The sequence below is a fragment of the Calidris pugnax genome, unplaced genomic scaffold, assembly GCF_001431845.1.
Source record: "Calidris pugnax isolate Ruff unplaced genomic scaffold, ASM143184v1 scaffold15, whole genome shotgun sequence".
In the NCBI taxonomy this organism is placed as follows: domain Eukaryota; kingdom Metazoa; phylum Chordata; class Aves; order Charadriiformes; family Scolopacidae; genus Calidris; species Calidris pugnax.
Window position 1 is genome coordinate 1,988,019 of NW_015090774.1, and position 25,328 is coordinate 2,013,346.

The 25,328-nt window shown below is 36.4% G+C and overlaps 1 protein-coding gene across 1 annotated transcript in view; it reads right to left on the bottom strand.

Annotated features, from left to right (window-relative positions):
- Window positions 1-25,328, bottom strand: part of TLL1 (tolloid like 1) — a 140,662-nt gene that overhangs the window by 43,973 nt on the left and 71,361 nt on the right. The window contains exons 6-9 of the mRNA XM_014945632.1: window positions 14,000-14,178; window positions 12,138-12,243; window positions 9,168-9,292; window positions 1,927-2,042 (exon numbers count right to left, since the gene is read on the bottom strand). Coding sequence (XP_014801118.1) covers window positions 1,927-2,042; window positions 9,168-9,292; window positions 12,138-12,243; window positions 14,000-14,178 — 526 coding nt within the window. The remainder of the gene's footprint in view (window positions 1-1,926; window positions 2,043-9,167; window positions 9,293-12,137; window positions 12,244-13,999; window positions 14,179-25,328) is intronic.

Here is a 25,328-nt window from a genome sequence, read left to right on the forward strand (position 1 = left end):
ATAACTTGAATGGTATCATCATTTACAGAGAAAATTTGGGATTAAGCATAATATGTGTCCAAGGTACTGTGATATATGTGTTAGTTAAGATTTAGACCTCACTTCTGCTATTCACATTCAAGTACTTGCTGCAAACAGGGTCCTTTGTCTCAAAACAGACAATATCCTATGGGAAAGAGCACTGACAAAAAAGGCTTTTTGACATTAGCACAAGTATCGTTTTCTTTGTTCTTGCTGAACTATATGGAGACTATGAGAGCTGGAGGTCAGAACAGTGCTCTACAGACATAACTTGTCATGTCAAATTTCAACTAAAAAAGTCTTTTTCCCCATCAGGGAGGGAGAACTTCAAGACAGGGGCTTTCCCCCATTAAGCTTTTGTACAGTGTAATACAGCTTCAGTGGTGGTTACAATCTCAAGACATAATGGTATTATAAATATATTACAATTATATTAACATCTGCAGATAGGCTTACACAAAGTTGGAGTATGAGATGAATACTTAAGCATGACCGTTTTCTATCTCATATTTGATGTTGTTTTCAAAAAGCAATAATAATTAGATGAACTCTACATTTTTTTTAATGTTTTAACTGAGGAACAGAAAGGAAACCTAAACCATTTTTGTTGTTATCACAACAGTGTCTAAGAAGCAACACAAATAGTGGAGACATAAAACTACCTATCTAGATTAATTTGCATCTTTTGCACAAACCTTCTCTTATTCATCTGTTTTCATTTGTTTTTCCCTGCCAACCTGCAGAGCCACCCACTCCCTCCCAGCACAGAGTGTGTTTATTTTTCCTCCTGTCTCTGGCTCCTGCCCAGAGGAGGGTGAGCGCTTTCCAAATAACTTTGCTTTCATCCCCCACAGTGGCAAATGCTGCTACAGCTCCTCAGGATCTATTAGCACATCAAGAACTCATACTCTTGGTGTCTACCAGAACCATGACCTGAAAGAAACTTGGAATAATGTAATCCAATCAGGAAAAAACTGTGTCCAATATCAAGTGGGAAACCACTGACAAAACTGACTGAAATATCTGGGGGCAAATGCTGGGTTTTCCTCTTTAGACTCTCCAGTACTGAGGCTGATGTTATGTTCTATATTTCAGTCTTCAGGCTGTATTTGCTTAATATCAGCCACTGCTTCTTTAAAAGCCTCTTACATCCTTATTTTCCTGCATATTTTGTCTCAGGTGAAACTTCCCATTTTCCCCTCTATCTTTATTTATTTTGAGGCAGGCTAATATTTGAGCCAATAATTTAAAACAAGATTCAGCTAGCACGTTTTGAAACCATCCATAAGAAGAACAGGTTTTGCTTTCAGTAGGGTGGCACACTTCCCTCCCTGAACTGCTTTCACCAAGCCAACTTCCCCTGCCCCCGCCTTTTTCCTCTAGAATTGATGCTCAGAAAATAAAACTGTATGCATTAAAACCAATAGTAGGGAATACCTACAATTTCTTTACCCCACATTAATAGTATTTCACTTTAGAAACATTTCATTCCACATACTAAGATCTTCCTTAGGCAGAGCCCAGCTATCAGCCCCACACAGCTCAGGCAGCTCATGTGAGACTGTACTAAAGAAGAGACCATGCAGGAGCCCGAATCACCTCTTCCACCTTTACACAGAACCACCAACTGGACTGGAAGCCAGTTTTAAAGGGATTTCATGATACAAACATGTAGCATATTGACATCACGCCTTCATTTAACATGAACGGCCACCAAATAGATGATGTGGTTCTAATGCCACAGACCAGAGTCAAGTCAAGCACATAGCTCATGGTCCCATTTTTTATGGCATACCATTGGTTTCAATTATAATGTAAACTTTAAACTTAAATGAAAAGCTAATGAAATGAAACATTCTATTTTGAAAATAGTATCTCTCTTTTGTTGAAGAAATGTTAAAATACCTTCTCCCCTGGGGTTACAGAGATTCTCCATATGCAGTGTGTGTAGGAAGGATAACCATTTGGAAATCCTGGAGAAGAAAAGTTGCCTGTAGATTCCTGCAGTGTTTCTCCACAGGCTGAAAGAAACAAAATAGAGTAAAAAATATAAAATTGAATGTGCCTAATAGAGAAAAATGCATCTTTCCAATATCTACCCAGAATATATTTAACTCACTGCAGATGCAGAATGGAAAACACACTAGTTATTTTATGATTTATTCAAAACAATGATTTTAAGCCAGCCTGACATTCATTCTATTTTTCACAGGATGTTTTTATTCCATGAACTATTTCACTTGTGTGCTGTCTGCTGACATAACCAAAATTACAGCAGTCTTTAAAATGTCATTGCTGTCAATCAACTGCAAAATTACACATATAACTTTACTTTGGTGAAAAAAATAGTTAGCCACACCCTTAGACACATCCTTTAAGAACTAAAACAAAAGTAAAACAAAACTAAAACAAAAGCTGGCACAGCATGATTGGCACTACACTGGAATTTCGTCAGTGGCTTCATTTAATGTAGTACTTTGCCCATATAAGAGACCCTTCCAACCCAAACTGTTCTATGATTCTGTGAGAGATTTATCTGACCTAAACTCACTCATTTATATTGGTATAGAAAACTAAATCATATATTCAACAAAACCTCTTGCAACGGTGATTTGTAGAGATATGAGTAATAAAGCAAAGCAAATGTAAAATCCTAAAATACCAAAGGCTTTTATATTCTTTATTATTGAAGCTTTTAGCACCCATATCTCACCTGTCAATCATGCTATGAGCTGCTGATGGACTGGTTAATAATTCTTCTTCACACTAAAATACAGAATTGGAAGCTCCTGCCATTCTCCGCTAATAAAACTGATTCTGGTGGGTGTCACACCTCAGTCAGTCATCTTTTTTGACCTTATTCAGTTTTTTTCACCTACCAATTTTGCAGGTGTGATACAAAAGATGTGAATTTGAGAATATTATCCCATGACTGACAGTGTAATCAAATCTGCAGTGCTTTCAAATTACAGTGCTACCACTGCCAGCAGGTGAACTACTGTATCATCAAAATCTCAATGAATTATAAATGATCTGGAAAATCTTTAAATAAAAGGGGACAAAGGAAGAGATTGTTTATGACAAAGACAGACAACACAGCTGTACAGGCTGTCTTGTTAAAATGCATCTAAAATATAATCTGACAACTACACTCTAATATCAGGCATGAGCTACATTCAAAGCATAAAATATGCTCTCTGACACTGAAATGGTTCTTGTGATGAGGAGAAAAAAGAAAGATTGGTTCAGCCCCCTCAAAATTTAATGGCTAAAGTCACCTTCACTATGTCCCTTAGGAATGAAACAGAAAAAAAAAATTTTTACTCCACTCATTTAAAAAAAGTGGCTTTATCTTTAAAAAAATGCAAGCAGCCACAGCAAACGACACATACAAAAAGGGTATTCAGTGCTAAATAATTATTTCTGTACAAAGCCTTTTCAGTGAAAAGGCTATATCCATAATTAACCACAATTTATTTTTAACACAGAGATGAATGCTAACTTAAATAAACTGCAGAGTACTGTACTGGGTTCCCCCAGTGATGGTGAACTGTATTGTAGCTTACAACACATACATAAGCACTTAAGAGGAAGCCAAGAGTAAGTCTAGTACAGGAGCAGAGGAAAGCAGAGCCCAAAGACACGCACACGACTCAGGAGATCCATGAGGATCAAGTACTCTGCTCACCTCTTTCAGAGCCCGCTCTTGTTCTTCCTCCCATGCATGGTTTCATTGAGACTACACTGCATCAGCATGCGCTCACAAAGCATAAAACCATATTTCTAACTTTATCACATTTTCTGTTTGCTCTAGCTATAACTATTTCACCAGCGCCACAGCTGCTATGGAAGCTTTGAGCAGGTTGCACAATAAGAGACAGGGAATGCTGTTTGTCCAATCTTTTTTGCTCCTGTTGCATTTTATTCAATTAACTGTAACTTCAACTCACAAATATTATGAAGTCATGCAATGCACACACCCACATAATGTGAAGTATGTAAGCAAATAAAATGCTATCAAGTGCGTGGGACTTTTGAGATATCAGACCCAACCCAGCCCTGCAATTACTAAGAGGGGAGGAGGAAGATCTTGGCGTAACTACCCCTTATTCTATTAAAGTCCCTAAATTACACTTATAAAAATAAACACACATCAATGATTTAAGCATAATAGTTTTACATTTTTGAAAAGATTTCAGAATTTTTCTCTTATAAAGTGTGCAGGATTATTTTCTCCAGAATCTTAATACCACTCCATGCTCCTTATACAGAAGTTGTATCTGGCCTTAAAACTATGGATTTCAAGTTGTAAAAGGTGTCATGAAACATTTTCTTTTTTCTAGGAATTATAGAATAAAATAAGTTAATACAACAATTTAACTTATATCCATATTAAATGCCTGGGAGCTCTCTATAAAATCAAAATTTTCATAAATAACTGAATTTAAGGGAAACATAAGAAAAATTGTAATTGGATCACTTCTACTAAGAATTAACAAAACTAGAATTTATTAAATATGTTTGAGATTTACATTTTTCATAATAATTACCATTTAATTTAAAATTCCTAGTTACTCAAGGGAAGTATAACAAGAACAGCTTATACCAACCAAGAGTTGAATTAATTATCTATGGGATCTGAGTTCCAGGCTGGCTTCCAGAACCGCTGCAGACAGGGTGATATTTGGACATTTCACGTTTAAAAGCACATTCCTCTGCAGTGGGTCAGTGGTAATTGAAACAGTTAAAATTCTATCACTAGAGAATGTAAAGGCTTTCTCTTTAATTGGACTTTGGCAACTACAGCATTAGTGATTAGACATATGAAACGGTATATTATAAACATTTTACTATGTGACGGTCCATTAGTAATGGAGTCCACTTTGAGAAAGAAATGTAGAAAGAAAATGAGTGGAAAGGGCCACTAATTTAAATTACTTAAAAACTAATTTCATGTCAGGAAAAATTGATTACAATTTCAGTCTTATACACCTCTGCCTTATAAAGCATTTGTACTTTTTTATTCCATTGTTAATCGTTAACATTGCTAATGTTTTCTTTGTTGGTGTTTTTGTTTTTTTTTCTTCCCTCTCCCAAATGTCATGTCTTATATCAATTTTACTAGGCTAGACCACTTGCAGAAATGCCACTTTAGGTCTCCACACATATACTCCAACCAAAACAACAATCTCCCTGTTTTACAGCTCTATCTACTTCACAGCTTGAGAAGGTTAGACTTCTGATAAACCTTTCTGTGGTAAGGAAAGAGAAACTATTTTTTTGTTTCTCCTTGTAAAGATTAGCAATGGGTGCAGGCAGTAGGTGGATTATATGCTTATAGAAAGCAATTTCTACCAGTGAACTCTGCAGTGTTGTTTAATTACAGAGCCTGTGTATAACACCTCTCTGGGCTGGCCTATGCACACGATCAAGTTCCATTAAGGATTATAGTGAAATCTGCAAATGACAAAGCCCAGATCTCGAAGACTTAGGAAACTGACGCTCATTCCTTTGTCCATACACCAGCAAATGCATACTCTCACATATGGCTAATTTAGGCTTACCCTTTTCCTGAGAGAATTAAGATCTTTAATACTTACTTAAACCGAAATCTGTACATATATGGCATATATATAGCTGCTACAGAGTCCTAGAAATATCGGGTGCTGATAACGTACTTAAAGCAAAAACTTTAATCAGTTTAGTACAACTCAATGTCGTACTGTTGACTTGATTCCCCTTTATAGTTATAGGGAAACAGTCTTAATCTAAAAACCTTAATCCTCCTTATGTAGTGAATAAAGGCTGACTTTTGAACTTGAATACTCTTTTTCAATCTAATAGAGATGGGAGCAAGTTAAGTCTGAGAAACAGCAAGGACAGCACAAAATAGAACCAGGCTTGATATCCTTAATCTGTTCTCTCCCCCACATACTGTCACAGACCCTGACAATTTGTAAATTTGCTGAACTTCTTCCATCCAAAGTTTCTTCCTCTGACCAGCCTTCTCCTGCCAGTCTAAGCCTCCTTTCCCATTCCACTGTACCAACTTATTTCTTGTCCTCTCTTTCTGCCTAAAAGTATCCTTCTTCATCATTTCCCTTTCTTAGACTCTTGCTCCTATAAAACTATATATACATTTTAAGTCAACTACAATTTCTATATAGAACTATAAAGGTAAACCTGTATTGAAATTTTAGTAGCTCACCAGAAAAAAATATTATATTACTGTTAGTCTGAAAACCACTGTAATAATTCCAGCCTTGAAGTTCAAAATCTGTTCTCAAATACCAAGACAGTCAAAGAAAGTTCAAAATAAGATTGGCAAAGGAATGACCCTCAGCTTAATTGCTTGCTTTCTCCTTATTATTCTATCATGTAACAATGTATCTCAGTATTAAAATGTAACAGATCCCTATCAGCATTTGTGTTTTCCTTTGACAAAAATCTTAAGAAAACGTTAAAAACAAACCAAAATTACTGTTGCTAGGTTGTTGAGTCCTGGCACTTAATCAGCTGATGGAAGACAGGTTATCAAATCTCATGCCTTGGCTTCACTAAGCTCAAAACTGTTTCTCAGTCACTAAGCCTTTTTCTGAATAATGACCCTGAATATCCTGACCAGCTAAAACAACCTGGGAGGCTCAGCTGCCTCACTGTTGTGATCTTCAACTGTATTCTCCAGCAGCCCTGAGCTCAGCTTCACGTTCATGGGCCCCAAAAACTGCAGCAAGTTTTTGGACCAGAAACTCTTTGCAGGAATAGCTAGAATTCCAAACAAAACATGGGCAACACCACAAAATCCTTTGTCAAAAAAGTGTGCATCTCTGGAAAACACTGATTTAAGGTATTGTTTTCTGTATTTTTATTGTATTACATTTAAAACAAAATGAACACATGAAACAATGCAGATGTTAATTATGTTTGAAATATTCACTGCTGTTTTATCATGAGCAGACATCACGATTAACATTTTTTGTCTGAAACGGGAAATACAGCACACCTTCAAAAACAACAGTGTTGGGAATTTTATTGCTATATTCTATGATGATCACATTATCCTCTTTGTAAAACCCAAAGTTTAATGTTCGCATTTTCAGGCTCACTATTTGCTGAAAAATTTATTAGATCACAACTAGATCAACTTCCAGAGTTGCTTTCTTTATTGGATGCTTAAGCTTGTGTTGTGTTATTAAGTTATGCAGCTCCTATTAAAAATATTAACTGCAAAAAATAGCACGTAAAATAGTATGCTATTGAAAATTCATAGCAAAACTTTCTGCCTTTTTCTCTCTCCTAAAACTTACTTTCTTTTATGGACTGGCTCAGCAAAGTAAGGCTAGAAAACCAATGCCTCTTATCTCAAAGTTTGCCAAAACAAAGCACCAGAAAAGGAGCATGATCCTGCAACCAGCATTCATTTTTATTATCCCTCCAAAGAGTGTTCACCAGTGCTGCAAAAAATTCTACTGCTCACACTAATACTGAAAAACCATGGGTTTACAATACTGTGAAAGTAACTTTTAACAAGACTTTTAAGACATTTAAAGAAATGATATGTTATCATTACACATTTTCAAGAGTTATATGAAAAGGATGTTTTCTCTGAACAACTATTTGAATGTTAGCTCAAAAAACACATTGTGCCTTTTTCAGCTGACTGAAAGCGCATGGCAGACTATTTTATACACACTTAGCAGCCTAGGTTATAATTTTTTTTCTTTTTTAAGTCAATCTGATCATAAAATACTAGCTGCTTTCACAGTGGGTTTGATTCTATAGTATATTTCTGTCTCCAAAATTTGTCTTTTATCAAAATTTTCACTGAATTTCACTGAATTCAGTGAAATTCACAGAAAATATATAGATGTTTCTCTCTGTTTATGAAATTTTTTCTCTCTGTGTACTCTTATATAAGAAATAACTTCACCAAGAAGAATGCCATTATTCAAGTACTTGCAGTACCAAAAGAAAAAAAAAAAAATTATTCCACAAGGAATAGTTGTTAAAGAAAATATGTTAAAGTGGTTTCTCCTCTGGTAGGCCCAGAAACACCGTGCATGGTCTAAGTATATAGAAGATTATGATTCAATGTACTTACAGCACAAGGGAAAAGTATATTTCAGCTGTACAGTGTACATCAAATATGTATCAGATCCCCCAGATCTTCAGTAGATCCCACTGCTGTTGTTACAAATCTGAAGCAGCTCCACCCCTTCAGTCCTGATCCCTCTTTTTAGTCCTTTTGTATTTTTTGGGTTGTAACGAGTACCAAATTAACTGACTTAAAGCTGTTACTGAGACTTCATTAATTCCCATGAGGAACAGGAGGGCTGTAAAACCAATGTGGCACAGAGCTGGTATGTCTAGCCTCCCACAAGGACCTTGTTGGCAAATTCTGGCTGAAAGATGTCTCTTCTGAACTGCTTCAGTTCTCAGTAGCGGTTAAAATTGATCTCAGCTATAACTAGAGCAAGGAAAGTAAAACCTTTTGCTTCGAGATTTCCAACACTTTGCCAGCACTTAGAGAGCTAGCACAACAGAGCAACCACAGGGTTGACTCTGGCTTATTCCAGCCTTGCTACTTGTTTTTGAGACAGACAGCAAGTCTACCCCAACTGTATTTTGAGATAAAACACTAATATGTATTGAAATTCTAGGATGCTAGAATCAGGCAGAAGATATTAAAATACTAAAGGTAACTGTTACAACTGTATAAAGTTTGTAATAAGATCTAACCAGTTCACCCATAAGAGTATTGTGTTCAGAGCTGATTGCAATAATTTAATTTGCTCTTTCTGCACTGTGCTTGAATTTAAATAAAAAACAGACTCCAGTCAATATGCAAACTAGAAGTGATATTAAACATCATCTTTTTTTTCCTAGTCATTGAACAGCTAAGGAAAATAAAGACTGAAATGTCATGAAATTAAGTGTTGTTTCATAAAGTTTATCTTTCCTTAAGTGTTTTGCGTTTCAGAGACCTTACCTATAAGATTTCTTTTATGATTCAATTCTTGAACTGCCTACGCCAGCTGCCAACATGCAAACAGACTACTGTGCAGCTGACTCAAAAGTTTTATCATTCCTCTTAAACAGCAAGTTAAACAGTTGCTAGCATGTGTTTTTCGTTTGTGGTGCAATACCTGGACATCTATACAGCTTTCTTGCCTGTGCAATATCTCCTTTACTTAGACGAGTACGCTGGCCAATGGCAGGTCGTATACCATTATCATCACGGGAAGGGAGAATGGTATCCAGAAACATGCCCCTAAAAAAAATAAAAATAAAAATAGACCCCAAAAAACCCTATCAGGTTTCTGTCATAAAACTGTCTGACTTTTATGAATGTATAATACCATTTTGTAAACTTATATTTGGCATAATTAAAAGGGTAAAATGCACAACTTTAAATACAGAAAACATGTCACAAAAATTCCTCAGGTTGGCAAACTTTATGCAAAGTTATATTTCTGTTAAGCAACAGGAGGGAAAGCTCTTACTACTATTTAAACTACACAGGAAAAAGGCACTGCTGTTAAGCTCTTGCTATATTGAAAAAAGTTAATTACAAAACTATACAGATATATATAAAATAAACCCTATCACGAAATTCTTAATCACAAAGTTCCTATTTCTAAAAAAGTTTTCAAGGGAAGCCTGACTTACACAGGTAAGAGAAGGTAAAGTCAGGCTCACTTGCCAATCTTTCTTCCATCAGGCTTTATAATATATCTAACTCTACTCTAGCCACTGCTGCTTTTGAAACATAAATGCTTACTTGACAACTTCTGCTTGCTTTACAATGAAATATATTAACTTACCATGTGTGATTTTAATAACATTTACCCTACATGACTAGACGTAACAGAGAAGCACACTTGCTCCAAATACGGTTTTATTCAAGATTTTCCAAATTTTCAATATTATCCAAAATATTTTGGTAGTCTCAAATTTTAAGAGTAAGGTACAAAACTAAGTTCTGCTATCAAGTTACAGAATTTGAAAATCTCTCAAATCCCATAAAATAGAAGTTAACAGATAATTATGTTTCTGCATTCTCTTGTTCTTTAATTTTTTTTATACTCTCTTGCATATTTGTAGGCTTTTATAGAAGAGTAAAACTGGCATTTTCAGGCATAACGTAGGTCCAAAAATGAATGCACAGTAAGGATCTTCACAGTTAGGAATAGTGTTTAGAAATACAGACTGGTTTTTAAATTATAATAAATGAACCAATTTGAGCATTGCAGATACGTACTGCTCTCTTTACCCAGTCAGATTTCTTGTGGCATCACTAGAAATTTTGCAAAAAAACTAGAATTATCTCAGTATGTTACCTTAATCTAAACAGTGAAATAAACTAGTTATGGCATTATTCAGTTTCTAGAAATAGGGTACATTATTCTTTCCCAAAAAGTGTTTGTATCTATAAACTATAATTTTATTTTATACTGATTTTTAGTACAACCTGGAACTGATGCTATTCATATTTTGAAAAATGTAAAATCAATACTCTCTTAAGTGCCTTATCATCACCTTAATAAGGGAATGACCTGTAACAGTTTTAATACAGCATGAACAACATCATTGTGTGTGACTAGAACTTTATGCTGTTTTGTGATTTCTACTACTTATCCAGGCGAGTAAAGTCCAACAGAAACAGCTTGCAGCATGCCACACTGAACACGACTCATACTTTCAAGATAAATCAGTGCAAATCAATACATGACCTCAAGGGTTTGCTGGTTGTTTTTTAAACAGTATGAAGTAACAACTTCTTGTACCTTAGGGCAGGGCATGCCTATTCATGGCACTATCAGTTTTTGCCAGCTTGGAAAGTGGTGAGATCAGGGCCTACAAATCAAATTATCTTGATGTTGTCATTGCCCTAGGACTCTGGGGGATTACAGCTCGTTAAATTACTCTATTTTATATAGCTTCTTATAATTTCTTCCTTAAGGTAATATACCCGTAACTGCATTTAGTGATGTGACTAATATCAACCTCATGTGACTCATTTCCATGCTCTTCCAGGGGTGAACTATGTGTATGCTGAATACACCCCTTGGTAGGATTTATTTTTTATTTTTTTTTAAATAATATAATTTATATGGAGAAGAATAAACTTAAGAAATTTGCAAAGGTTGTTGAGATTTCTGGTGGTCTTCAGTTTACTTCAGACTCTCAGATTGTCTAGTATTTTTTCCTTAAAATACACAAATTGAACAACAACAAAGTAAGCACATAACTTTTCAAACTAGCATTTTTTTGCTGGGTTTTTTTTGAGGTTTCATTTAATTTGCATTATTCTGATATTTCTCGAGAGTGATTAGCTGAACTGTGACTTGGTATGAAATACAAGATGCCATGTGAAAGACTCCTCCTTCACTTATTCTCCAGAGCAGGGTTAGCCTATGGGAACAGCTCATTGTACAACTCCCCGCATCTGTGCAGAGTTTCAGAGCGAGCCTCACATGAGTTACTACAGAATTGGGAATGGAACAGCCTGCAACAGGCCAGAGAAAAAACAGCAGAGCTCTTTAAGCTCTTTATTATACGTTTTTGATGACAGCAACAGTCTGTACAAACAATAGAGAAGAGTCTGCAGCCTCTGTTATGAATGGGTGACTGCAGTCCTTAGCAAAGGGTGTGGCTTGCATGGCAGATGTCCTAATACCATAACGTGTTCTACTCGCATAAGTCATAGTTACTCAGACATTATGCATTGAACGAGATTTCTCTTTAAGAAAGATCATGTTACACATAAAATCCCTAACCATTTTACTCATTTGCCTTTTCTAAATTCAAAATTTTGTGGAGACAAAAAGAAAGTATTATATGAAAAGATGTTTCTAGACTATCTTGTCTTAAAATCTAAAGAACTGAAGCAAGATCAAAAGGCTGCTTTGAAACTGAACAGAACCAAAATCTGTTTAAAAGTATAATTAAATTATTCTGACTTAAAATAAACAAGCTGTGTTTTGATTGCTGTAAGAATACTATATTGCAAGGGGGATATTAAGTGGTTTCGGAACACTTAAAAAAACATAGCTCTTAGCATTCACAGAAAGGAATAGAATTAAAAGTCAAAAGGTATAACCTGAGACTCCAACCTTGAGAAGGTGTTCCTGGCATAGTGCATAATGCTGTCAAAGTCATATGGTTCCCCAAGGGAGTTCACCTCTCCAGGTTCCATCTTCAAGAAGTTGTATTCCTGACCTACAAATGATTGATAATTAGAGTTTCTTTAGGATTGTCTTTTGTGAAGATAAAAGCCAAACAGGAAAAGAAAAACAACAAAGATCCTAACCTAATCACTCACTGACATTCATAAATCTTAACCATTTGAGAGTAATTGTGTGACTTTATTAACCAAGAGGGCAAACGTCTTCAAATTCCTACATTTAGCATTTAGAAAGACTATTCTCATTCACCTAACCCACATAAAGCCCCACATATTATGTTGCATTTCATGTAGAATCCATAAATTTGCTGGCTTGGTTCTAAATTCCAGAAAGAAATTGTTTTGACAGTAAAGAACACAGAAGAACCCTCCTTGTTGAAGACTCATTAGACTGAATGCTAAAGAGACTTCACTTCATCAAAGGCAACTCGCTGTGCCCCCATGTAATATAAATACTACAAAGTCGCATTTTCAAGAGCCAGCTGTTGCAACTTAATGAAAGCAGCAGAGGAACAAAAGAATTAATACTTCATAATTCCAGACCAGAAGTTCTTTGTCTTAATTAGTGTACTAAGAGATGCAAAGCACCCCTTACTCCAATTCATATTCCCATTGATATCTACCAACAAAAATGAAGTGGCATTGACATTATTAACCAACATAATTTACATAATAAAACAAAACCCAAATGTCTTGGTGGTCATGATGTCCTGATCCCATTAGTGATACTCAAAATCATGCCATACCACAAAAAGTGGTTTCAGCCAGAAACTAGACAGACAACTGAAAGGAGAGAGTAGGAAGCTGAGAATGGCAGTCCAGCTGATTTCCCCATCACAGAAAAAGCATAGGGGAAGAGCACTTATGGCACCTACACAAGTCAATGACACAGAGAGAACAGAAGGAAGGCTTAGATGAATGTGCCCGTTTAGGACTTCAGATGTTTGTGCTGCCAGTCATCTTCCAAGTCCTAGTGGAGGTGGCAAAGATTTATTGCATCGCAAATCTATTTTTTTTTAAAACCTCTTCTACAGGAACAGACAAATACTCCAACCTATTGTTTGACAATTTCTAATTTCAACCCTTCTCAAGCAGATAATTCCCTTAAGTCAAAATCAGTGTTTCATATTTTTGAATACTGCAAATGAAACATGCCTAGTTCCCTCCTATCCTGTCCACAGAACACAAGTGTAGACACAACAGCTAGACTGACAAAGAGATGACAGTCACAGTTTAAAGCTCTCAGGTTCTTCAGGTGCCTTGTCTCAACAACTCCAAGGTCACTGGAGAAAGCTAGAAGCTCTGTAGGGAAATACAAATTTGGAAACCTTGGGAACAGTTCCCATTTTTGTCACAAATTCAAAGTCCCCAGCTTACTTTACAGGTCTAAACCTCCTGGGCAGCTAAAAAGTTATTGAGATGTTTTTACTTATCATTCAGTAAAGATAACAAAAAAAAAAAAAAAACCCACACCTTTCTCAAGCACATGTCTTTTTGAGGACTTTAAGAACAATGGCTTCCTTCAAAGATTTTGAGCACAATTACTGTTTCTTTCCTTCTAGCCAAAACTGTTTAATGACTTGCTATTTGGCCAGATCTTTACAAAAGATTATATTTTAGTTGCAATATTTCATTTGTGAATCAGTTTGAGATCACTCCGTCTAAGAGGACTAGCAGGCATAAATACTCATTTCTGCTATTCTGTGTTCAGTTTTCAGAGTTGAGCAGATGAAGGAAACACCAGAAATAAACAGATTTTTCTTTCCCAAAATACATATCAGAACATCTCACCTGGTTGGATGTTTTCTCTAATGATGGTAACATGGTCATCACGGTCTGGTCGTGTATGTTCGTGCCAAAAACCTATCACGTGACCCAACTCATGGACAACTATGCCAAATTTATCACAGTTCTTGCCAATAGATATAGCCTGAGGACCGTTTCCCCTTCGACCCACATAAGAACAGCACCTGTAATTAAAACACAAACACAGGTGAAAGTTTTCTTGCATATCTCTACAAACCATATAGGAAATTCAGATAAAATATGAGAAAGCATTACATAAAAAACCCCATCTGCAGAACAATGCACTATCCAATTTTTGAAGTCTCACAAACTCCATCTCTAGTGGCAGAACGACTTATTATTCAGAATACTTAATAAAGGACACATGTATTTTTGGCTTTTTTTTTAATTCAGGGTCTTAAAAGGTGATAGGTGTGGCCAACTGAATTGTAACTTGTGGCCTTGTATCTCAGAATGACACAGGACATTCTTTCACCCAAAGAATCAATAAAAATAGAGTTGACCATCTTATCCATGCATATCGCTGCTTTCTTGCCTATGCACACTCAAGAGGCATACAGAGGGAAGCAGAGAGAGTAAGTCAAGGTTTCTTCTGTGCCATACTTCTGTTGTGTGTCTTGACATCACTAACCAGACTCTTGGTCACTTAAGTTCTGATAGGTTTGCTTTATTTTGACCTGAAAAGTCACCCTACTTCATTAGTTCCATCTATAAAGGGTGCAGAAATTACAAAAGGTAAATAGTAGTACTTTAAAAGATTCACTTAATATGCAGTTTGAAATACAGAAGGAAAACATCCGGAATGAGATACAGAATCCTGTGATGTCACTGTGCAATCTCTCCTCATTTTCTGTTTCTCTGTCTGTTAGACCTTATAATGGCCTTTCAATATCTGAAGGGAGCCTATAGGAGAGCTGGAGAGGGACACTTTGTCAGGAAGTGTAGTGACAGGACAAGGGGTAATGGTTTTAAATTGGAAGAGGGGAGATTTAGATTAGATACTAAAAAGAAATTCTTTACTGTGAGGGTGGTGAAGCACTGGAACAGGTTGCCCAGAGAAGATGTGGATGCCCCATCCCTGGAAGTGTTCAAGGTCAGGTTGGATGGGACTTTGAGCAACCTGGTCTAGTGGGAGATGACCCTGCCATTGCAGAGGGGTTGGAACCGGGTGATTTTTAAAGTCCCTTCCAACCCAAATCATTCTATGATTCTATGGGTGATATACATTGTCATTTGCAACAACAGTGTATTAGGAAGTTGAATGCTCTAGATACATGCAAACAGTTTTTATCTCACACTCATGTTTTCTTGTAATAGAAAGTTATAATTTCACAAGAAAAAACCCAACACAATCAAAAAAAAAAACCCACTTCACAACTGCTCTCATGTTTCATTCTTGTTCCGCTGAATTTCCATTATTCCACTGTGAATCTCTGACAGAACAGAGATGCCTTTTTTAGCATTCATACTGTCAACATTTATCTGAATTTTCTGCTTTTTTGGTTAGGAAAAAAAGCCTCCTGACTATGCTAGCAAAAGGAGAGAAAGGATAGTAAAGCAAAACCTACCAAAATGGAAGACAATTTAAAGAGTCATAAGCTGATTCTCTGTCACCTCTGAAGATCTTAAATATTTCAAGCCAGCATTATATTCCCTAATAAAAGCCTGATTTCCCATCTCTGCTCTGTAAATTCTTCAGTCTGTGAGGTGGAATGGAATTGTACTGAGCAGATCACCTCCTCCTTCCTTCCCCTCCTTTTTTTAAAACATGGTTTCTGATGCAACATTTACATAGCAGAATATATTTGGTCCTTGAGGAGGCCAATGCTAGCATGGAGAACGATCCTATCCTTCATGAGCCTCTGTAGGCGATAAAGGAAGAGAAGCTATAGGAGCAATACTGATCCTGGACTAAATTCTACAGGAAATTCTTGCTTGTTTGTCCTTTTCAGGGTTTGTAGTGGCAAAGAGACTTTTCACTTTGGTTAGCTGGCCTGTCAGTTTCTCTTCATTGGTCTACTTCATTGTTTGTTTTTTGGGTTTTTTTATTCTCTAATACAACTAGAATTTTAAAATATGAATATTAGAGAAGTACAGTCATGGTATTTTAGCTCGCAATATGTGCTCTTAGTAAACATATACTGATTTTGCAATGATGGTTAAAATCAATGATAAATATACCCCAAAAAAGATAAAAATATCCTAAAATTATAATGGCCACACAAGTTACTTTATAAAGGAAAATATTACTACAGCAGCCTAGGAAGGTTGTACCAAGAATTTTGAAACTACCTTGAAAATACTGTTGGAAAAGAATATTGTTCACATTGCAATCATTCTTTGCCATCTCAATAGCTTCTCAAGTAAAAAGTTAACTCTTTTCTTCCTGTTTTGGGTAGTTCCAAGAATAGGAATGAATCACCTTTTTTAGGTCAAAGCACTGAATTAATCTCAGTGCTTCAGCTAGAGTTGTGCAATCTCATGTTTAATTAATTTCTGAAAGTATCTTCCTTTAACTGCTCTCTTCAAGGCAAGTAAATAAAAACAACAGCAATTTAGACTTCCTGCTATAATTCTCTGTCATCGTTAATGTTGCAGGTTTATGTACTACCGTTCCACACCACAGTAAAAGAAAATAAATAACACCTGTGTATTGCTCTGTATATTTCCCTCACTTTATATAAGTTGTATTAACACAAAATTAATATTTAAAATTTTTACAATATAGAAATATTATAAACACTGATATAAATAATAGTAATGGGAAAACTACCTTAAGATGTGCCCTAAAAATACAACATCGGTGATAAAAAGGAGCCACAGATTTCAGAAAAAAAGATTAAAATAAAAATTTAGAGTAGTTACACACTTTTATCTCATGATTCCACAGTGGATTTCATCTTTGCACGTAACACTGATATGGTTTTGCTTAACATATTTTTCAGACTGCATGTTTGCAGACTATTATATCTACAGGCGACAATTAACACACTACAGATATCTTCAACATAATTGTTACCCACATTTTTATCTTTTACTAATCACTCAACTATTTGAATATGTTTCTATTGTGCAATAAGGAAATTACCGTAGTTCATACAATCTCTTATTTAGTTGTGCTCACCCTGGGGAGAAAAGTGTTTGGATCTTCGAGAAGGTTTTGCTTTGGGTTTTTTGGTGGTTTGTTTTTTTTTATTAACATCCTACACAGTGCTATTTACTGTCCCAACCAATTAGAGTGGGAGTGCTGGTGGACACACTTTGTACTCTGAGCCAAAGGTAGTAGAATTTGCAGCAGCTCGTCATTCTCATAAAAGTTCATTCATTTAAAAAGCCATTAAAGACCTTCTATCTTCAGTACAGAATTCCCAATTCGCTGTCATAGGCACTAAATTTATTTTAATTTAGTAAATAAATTTATCAAACACAATTCCCAGGTCCCAGACTTCAAATCTTTTATAAAACATTGTTCCTTGTCTTTGAATTCTTTGAAGTAAGGACTAATACCTGACATTTGCCTTGGCAGTCTACAGGAAGCCATGGTAGAAAACACAAGAATCAATCAGATGAAGTAATCAGCCCTCTGTGAAAGCACGTCACCATTTCCGTATTAAGTGAACTTAATAAGCTAGGGCTTCCTACCTATGTTAAGGTCACATACCTCATTCTGGCAATTATGCTATACTAACCTTAAATTGCGCAAAGAGATAGAATGCACTGACAATGCTTGATGGTTGTTTTCAAAATAGAAAAGCATAAAATGCACACAATCTATGAAAAGTCACATTACAGATTATTAAACATTAATAAAATTCCACTGATTCTTTCACAATTTGGTTTGGAAGGGACCTCTGGAGGCCTCGAGTTCAACTTTTTGCTCAAAGCAGTGTCAGATATGAAGTCAGAAGTTCAGGTCTTTACCCAGTTGGGTCTTGAAAACCTCCAAGGATGAAGACAGTAAGCCTTTCTGAACAACCTGCTCCAATGCTTGGCTTTTCACACTTTGAAAAACTTATTCCTTATATCCAGTCTGATTTTCATTTTCTTCAGTTTATGTCTGTTGCCTTGTATTCTCCCACCAAGCGCCACCATGAAGAGCCTTGTTCCCTCTTCTTGTTGCCCTCCCCTTAGGAGCTGTGGGCTAATGTTGGGTCTCCCAAAGATGACTCTTCTCAAATCGAGCTAACCCTGGACCCTCAGCATCTCCTCACAGGGCAAGTGCTCCAGCTCTCAAGTGCCTCAGCACAAGGCTCAAGTCCTTCCAGATTATTAATATATTTCTTGTACTGGGGGTCCACAACTGGATGTAGAGTCTATCTGTAACCTGGCAAGTGCCAAGCAGTGAGGGATAATCCCTTCCCGTGAGCCACCAGCTGCAATTCTGTTCACACAGCCCCAGCCGCTGCTGGCCGCCTTAGTTGTCAGGGTCTACAGCCAGCTTTTGCCCAGCTCAGCCTTTGATGGCCTTCTCCACAGAGCTGCTCCCCAACCAGGCGGTGCCCAGCCCATCTTGTTCTTCTTTTGCAGGTGCAGAGCTTTGCATTTGCCCTTGTTGAACTTCATAAGGTTCCTGCTGGTCAGTTCCTTCTGCCTGCCTGAGTCGCTCTGGGTACCAGCTCTACCATTGAGCCTATCATCTGGTCCCCCCAAACTTGGTGTCATCTGCAAACTTCATGAGAGCATACACTGTCATCTCTTCATGGGTCACTGATAAAGATTTTAAAAGGGACAGGTCCCTGTGATAATGCACTTTCAGTCATAGTCTGAGTCCAAGCCATTAGCCACAACCCCCCAAGCCCAACCACACAATCAATTTTAACCTATCTAGTTTCTCATTCATCTATAATCTGCAGAATACACCTTGAAGATTCAACACATTTAAACACATTTGTTTAAATCCTGCAATTTAATTCATAATTCAAAGCCTTTATGGTCTGAATACAACACAAGATGGCAGTGCAAAAGATTGATGAGAATAAAGTTAGGATAACCACACATAATTATGAAAAGGTAGAACAAATCCTTTAGTTTAAAAACATTTTGAACACTTCTGCTGAGTCTTCATTATTAATACTGTATGGAAGCACTACAGAGAAAAACTGCAATGCAGAACTAAAGAACATTAATCAATATTTATAGTTGAAAGCAAATCAATGGGTTATTAAGACTGTAGGTTGTAGACTCTTTAATACAATTTCAATAGTTGCTTATGTTATTGACTTCATGCACATTACATGCTTCCACTAACAAAGACTTATTTGGTGGCTCAAAAATTTCCATAGATTTTCAATATAACTTTTGCACAGTGGCACTTCAGAGACAAATAGAGAAGAAGGAAAAAGTGAAAAATAATAAATATTCTAAATACTACTGTCTGCAGTGTCTCCATCTCTGCTTTTATTGATGCTATTCACAACAAGGGCAGAAGAATAAAGCAAGAATTTAACTACACTGTGTCTCTTCCTATCCTCTTTACTTCATTTGGACCAAAAGAGGGTTTAGCGTTTTAAGGTTGTGCACTATAACTTGGAAAACCTCAGACAACAGGCTGTGCAATAATAGCAAAAGAACAAAATGGCTAGTATAACATATTGAGTACAGTTTGTTTCTATAAGAAAATAAGGTAAATACTTAATTAACAAATTTACTGAATACAATTAACAATATGAAAAAGTTGATTGTTTCTCAAAATCAAAAGTGCTTAAATCACATCTAAAAATTTGTAGTGGTATTTTATAAATCAGAAAAATTCTTAGTTTTTTTTCAAAAATCATTTGACATTTTACTGCTCTAGTCATTAAAAAACAAGAGCGGTTGGGCAATATCAAATGTGTATAGTGACCTTAGGTACCTTATCTGACACATTTAAAAGATGTATTCTTTTCAGAAGAAAAAAATAACTGAATTTTTTTTACATAGTATTCCTCTAGGCTAACACTAGATACCTGAAACTCAACACACTGGAAATTATTTTTTTAATTCTGGTCTGCTCCTAAAAACAAGCAGCCAGATGAGTATGGTAATTCCCTTACACTGGGTACTTGACAGATTTCAAGTATTTCCCAGAAAGTATAAACAAATGTATTGAGTGTTTCTTTACACATCAAGGAGAATTAGAACTAACACCAAGTCTTAAAATAACAGCAGCAGTGGACACTCATACAGGGTTATTAAGATTTGCTAGGTTGAGTGTCAAGTCAAGCCGACCAGATTCATTCAATACGACTCTGATCACTTCAACAACTGCATGAGTCAAAGTGTAAGGAAAACTAAAATAATTAAATAAATCCACAAAGGAAATTAATTGGCAATATCATGAGTTTGACCCCAGGTGTATTTGGCAAAAGGCCAAGACCTCTCTCTGTTGTATGAGCAACTGTCACGCCAAATAAACTGAGTTGGCTGGCAGCCTTTAAAGCTTCTCATCTCTTTAATCTTTATTGCACCACATAGTAGTTTTAGGCAGTAACTATTTATGAATCTCCAATTCCATTTAGTCACTTAGCTGATCAATGATGGCGAGCAAAGAAAAACAAATGACAGAGAGAAAGTGAAATGACTGGAATAATACACTCATTCTTTTAAAGTAATATAGCTGCTGTCAAAAATACTCTTTAATTAACATGAAGGGAGAATTAGGTGGGGTTAATGTTGCACTTGTTTAAAAAGCTGCACTCTTCAGAACTTGATAATATAAAAATCCTCAAAAACTTCAACATCAATTTGCCATGGCACTGACTGTATGAAGTTGTGGATGAAAAATTACAGAACTTCATAAGCATACTAAGACTGCTTATAGTCATCGTATAGCAAGAGAAAGAAGTTCACAAAATTCATGAACAAGACACAGATTTTTTTTTTTCTTGGTGAAAAAACACCTCTTTCAAACACAAATATAACTTGTTCTGTACAATGGAGTTATTGGCTATGACCTGGCTTGATGAATTTTCTTATTGTCAGAGATCAATTTAGTTGTAGTTACAAAATGTTCTGATTGACCGTCCTAAGAGGACCTGTTGCAATGGCAGAAAGCTTCTACTGCTTCCTCACCTGCTGAATGGAGATGACCATCCCAATATTACAAAGAAGAGCCAGCTGAATCCGTTCCTCAGTTAGCAGCTGCCTATCCCATTGTGTTAGCACAAATCACCCCTCATTCAGTTTATGTGTATACCCCATTTTTCAGACTATGGCAGCTGGTCACCTGCACCTTGGTCACACCCACCCATCCTGCAGGCCATGCCACAAGCAGCAGAGAAAGCTGTATCAACTGCTGTGGGCAGGAAGAGTGCCAGCTGCTAGATTTAATGATCACCTGAAAGCATGAGTTAGCTCTAATGCCACAGGTTATTTAGTACAACTCTGAATTTCTTCTCATTCCATAAAAGTGATTGAGCATCTTTTATAACGTGACCCTTCTTAAAGCTGATGAATGCTGCAAAAGTGTAGCTCGGGCAATGAATTTACTTCTTTAACCAACTTTAAGAACTTCCCTATAATGCCTATTTAATATACTAGCAAGTTCAAAAAACATTAAAACATTCAGAAGCTGTTCAATCTACAATGTTTGGAGAAGCACATGAAAAAGAACTGATTTTCCTGTACCTCAGACAGCTCTTTGTCAAATACCTATACAAGAGGCTACAGCAGTGATTGTAATAAGTCATCTAAAGTTTGTCATAAAAAGTACTTAAGTCTTCTGGTGGAACACAAAAATTGCTACAGTCAGATCAAAGGCATGCTGAGATGCCAGAACAATATGATTAATTGTTATTTTTTGTCTCACTACGTAAAAAGAAGCTTGATCTTGTACTCAGTAATATTTATTAAGAGCATGTGATTAGATGCCACTCCAGTTTGCTGACCCCCTTTCTGGCTTTGCACACAGAGAAGTATACTGACTGTCATCAAGCACTTCCTATCTGACAGGAAGAAACATAAGCATACAGAAGCAGTAGTGAACAAAGAGTGTTTTGAGCCTGTTTACAGATTAGAGTTTTACTTGCCCTAATCAACTAGCTGCATAAATATTTGCTGCTATAGATATTAATGCCAATGCACACTGATTTGGTAGAAGAATCATAAACACTAGCATCTTAATGCTATATACTTATTCTCATATCTGCAGCTAATGGGTTCAAATAACTATCAGCAATTACAAAATTTCAAACTACTGAGTGCTTCAGCTGTACTAAGAAACAATCTTTCAATAATTAACTGTTCTCAGAGTAAATAATAAACAAGACTTGATGACAAATAATTACAGTTTGAGACTGCAACAGATGAGATTATTCTGATGGGAAGAAGGGATCCAGCTGTAAAGCTTCTGAAATTTTTCCACTCAAGCTTCCCATAAGCAAACTAGAGAACCCTGATATAAAGCAGACTATAAGGCTGGTTGGAATATTATATGAAGCAAAGATAGAGAAGATGCCCTTTAAACTTGCAGTCTGAGAAAAGGCTGCTAAATGCCATGAAGACAAGCCTGGAATTGATAGTAAATTTAGCAGATTAGAGAAGACATCTGAAAAGGGAAATACAGCATTATTTGGTGTCCTGAGATGTGCAAAACATGGCATATGTTGGAACCAGTGACAGGGTATCACTGCTGTGGAAAGAACTCTGGCTCTTATTCAGAGTCACATCCTAACTGACCATGAGACAAATGTGGCAGCTGTTGAGAAAGAGGAAGGCATCATGCTTAGGTACTTAAGTAGAAGGAGAGACTACAAGACATATTAATTACCTCTAGCATTGTCTCAGCAAAAGTAATGCTTCATCTGGACAAACATGCCCTAGTTTTTGGTCCTCAATTTCAAGAAAGATGTGGACTAGTTGAAAAGAATCTCAAAGAGAATAACAACGTGATCAAAGGCCTAGAAAATATGACTTACCAGGAAAGATTAAATGAATTAGGGATTTTCTAGCCTAGAAGAAAATAGTGGGGGTGGACACAGTAACAGTCTCAAAGTACATAATAGATTCCTTCAAAAAAGAAAGAGAAATAATTTATTTTCTATGGCCATGGTGAACAGGAAAAATCTTTAATGTATTTTAATTGCAGCAAGAAATATTTGTTATAGCTATGGCCAATAATACTGCCCCAGGCTTCCTACATTTCTTATATTAAGAACACTGAAGTAATCATTTCCTAGCAGGCTGTGAAGTATTCATTTTTTTTTAGATTTTTAGAAACAAGATAGACAAGCATATATCAGCAATGACTTAGGTATAGTTGTTTCTGTCTTAAGAATACATTGAACATCTTTCTGAGATCTCCTGCAGTCCTATCGGTCTAAGATAATCAAAACTTGTCTCTCGTTCATTGCAGATATATAAACTCTCAACATTAGGAAGATCATGTATCTCTGATAACCATCTGCTATATTTCAAGTATGCTCTTTTCATCACTGCCCTTCTGGGATGAGCTTCCCATGAACTGCTGCAAGAAGTAATGCATTATGCTCTTTCAAAATATCCTTAATGTTTACAAAGGCTCAATAACACTTCGCTTGCTAGTGTGCTAATGCTGGTATCTGAGACATTTGTAGATATTGCCCCCTGAATTTCCACATATATGACTGTATCTGCTTTCTGTTTCATTAAATGTTTTAATTATGTTTTGACTGTGCTCTTTCTCCAATAAAGTCTCCTTCACCTGTGAACGTTGGCTGCTATGGCACCGCAAACAATAACGACACAATGTGCTAACAAACCAACACAGCAGGGTGCTATGGGAAAGAACTGAGATTAATTTCAATGTAACTTACCATGTAGCAGAAAATGTTTGCAATGGTTTAGTGTCACTTTCGTCTGCGCTCTTTCCATGGAAAATCCTGCATCAGCACTGTATGCTAGTAGTCAGTGCATAGTGGTTCCTGTCCACCCAGAGAAGGTATTTTCTTATTTTTCTGGCTCTTTCTGAAATGCCTTATGGATTCAGGACCATTCATTCAACTGCCTGTTCTGTTTAGACTGTTTTTTTCATCATTGGTGGACTGTTCACAGACACAGTCTTCCCTGTTTTTATTTTAAACTTGTTCCAGCCTTTGTAAATTATTTATAATTCATCAACTGCCCACCAATAAAACAACATTAACTGTAAAGGGTAATTGTGACTTTGAATGTAGATACTGAGTATATCCCAATCTTCTGGTTCAAACTGGTTATAAGCCAGCCTTCACGCTAAAGTGACTTGATCCCATACAGCATCAACCAGCCTAACAAACAGTGCTCTGGCTGGAGAGATTTTCTCTTTTGGCTTTGGGCACTTTGAAATTGTAGAATTTACTTTTCACAAAACCAAGATCTCTGTAGATATCACCACGCTCCTCTTTCTAAAATGCCTGAGACCATTCATATCTTTCACATCCTTCTGTTTCAATTCACATTGCTTTCTAGCTCTGTGAGTGCAGGGAACCATGATGATTGTTCTCTGCTTCCCATTTCTCTTCCAGCTGTATGCCAGTATCCCTGAATCCTATTTTACGGATTGCATTGTTAACTAAAATAATAAGCATGCTGGGTCAGAACAAAAGTCCTTTCATTTGGCACTGTTTCTAACAGGTGTCTACAGTAGACGTGCGGGAGCACAAGAACACAACAGGCAAGTTCACAAATGCTCCTGCAGAATAAGCTCCCTGAGTGTAAGGATCTGTGGCTCAGAGACTTTCCAAGGCAAAGGTGGTGCTTTTCTTAAAATAGCCTAGGGATGGGTTCTATTGCATTGTCCTATGCCTTAAGCAGCATGTCAGGGGTAATTTAAACAGATAAGTCTACATGTAATTTTATGGGCTATAATTAAGTACATTCAGGTTCATTCCTGCAATGCAAAGAGGTCCCGAAACTTCTTTTCACAACCCTATCCCATCAAAATTCAAAAGTAGGCATGACAGTATTCATTGATCAGGAAGTCAGCAAGACAGAGCTGCTCACTGTGGAACCTACAAACCAAACAGGAGGTGGCTCTCAGAAGTACAGTATTTCCAAAGGTAGTGAGCACTCTTTGTGGAAAATGAACATGGTGCACTCAAAAAGTTCCCTGACCAATATACAAAATTAAGAATTCAGAGTGGAATAAATAACAAACATAGCTGACTGAGGCATTTGTGAGCAGAAATATCTGAAGATGTAACACAGTGATAAAGTTGTACTAATGTGTAATAAAACCTGTTTTCTTCAATTTTACATGTCAGTGACCTTGAAGAAGGAATTTGCAAAATGGTCATGAATTTGGTCATTAAACAAATTTGGACAAGGACGGTCTAACAACAGAAGAGTTAAATTACGATTAGCAACTATTAAGCTGGAAAAG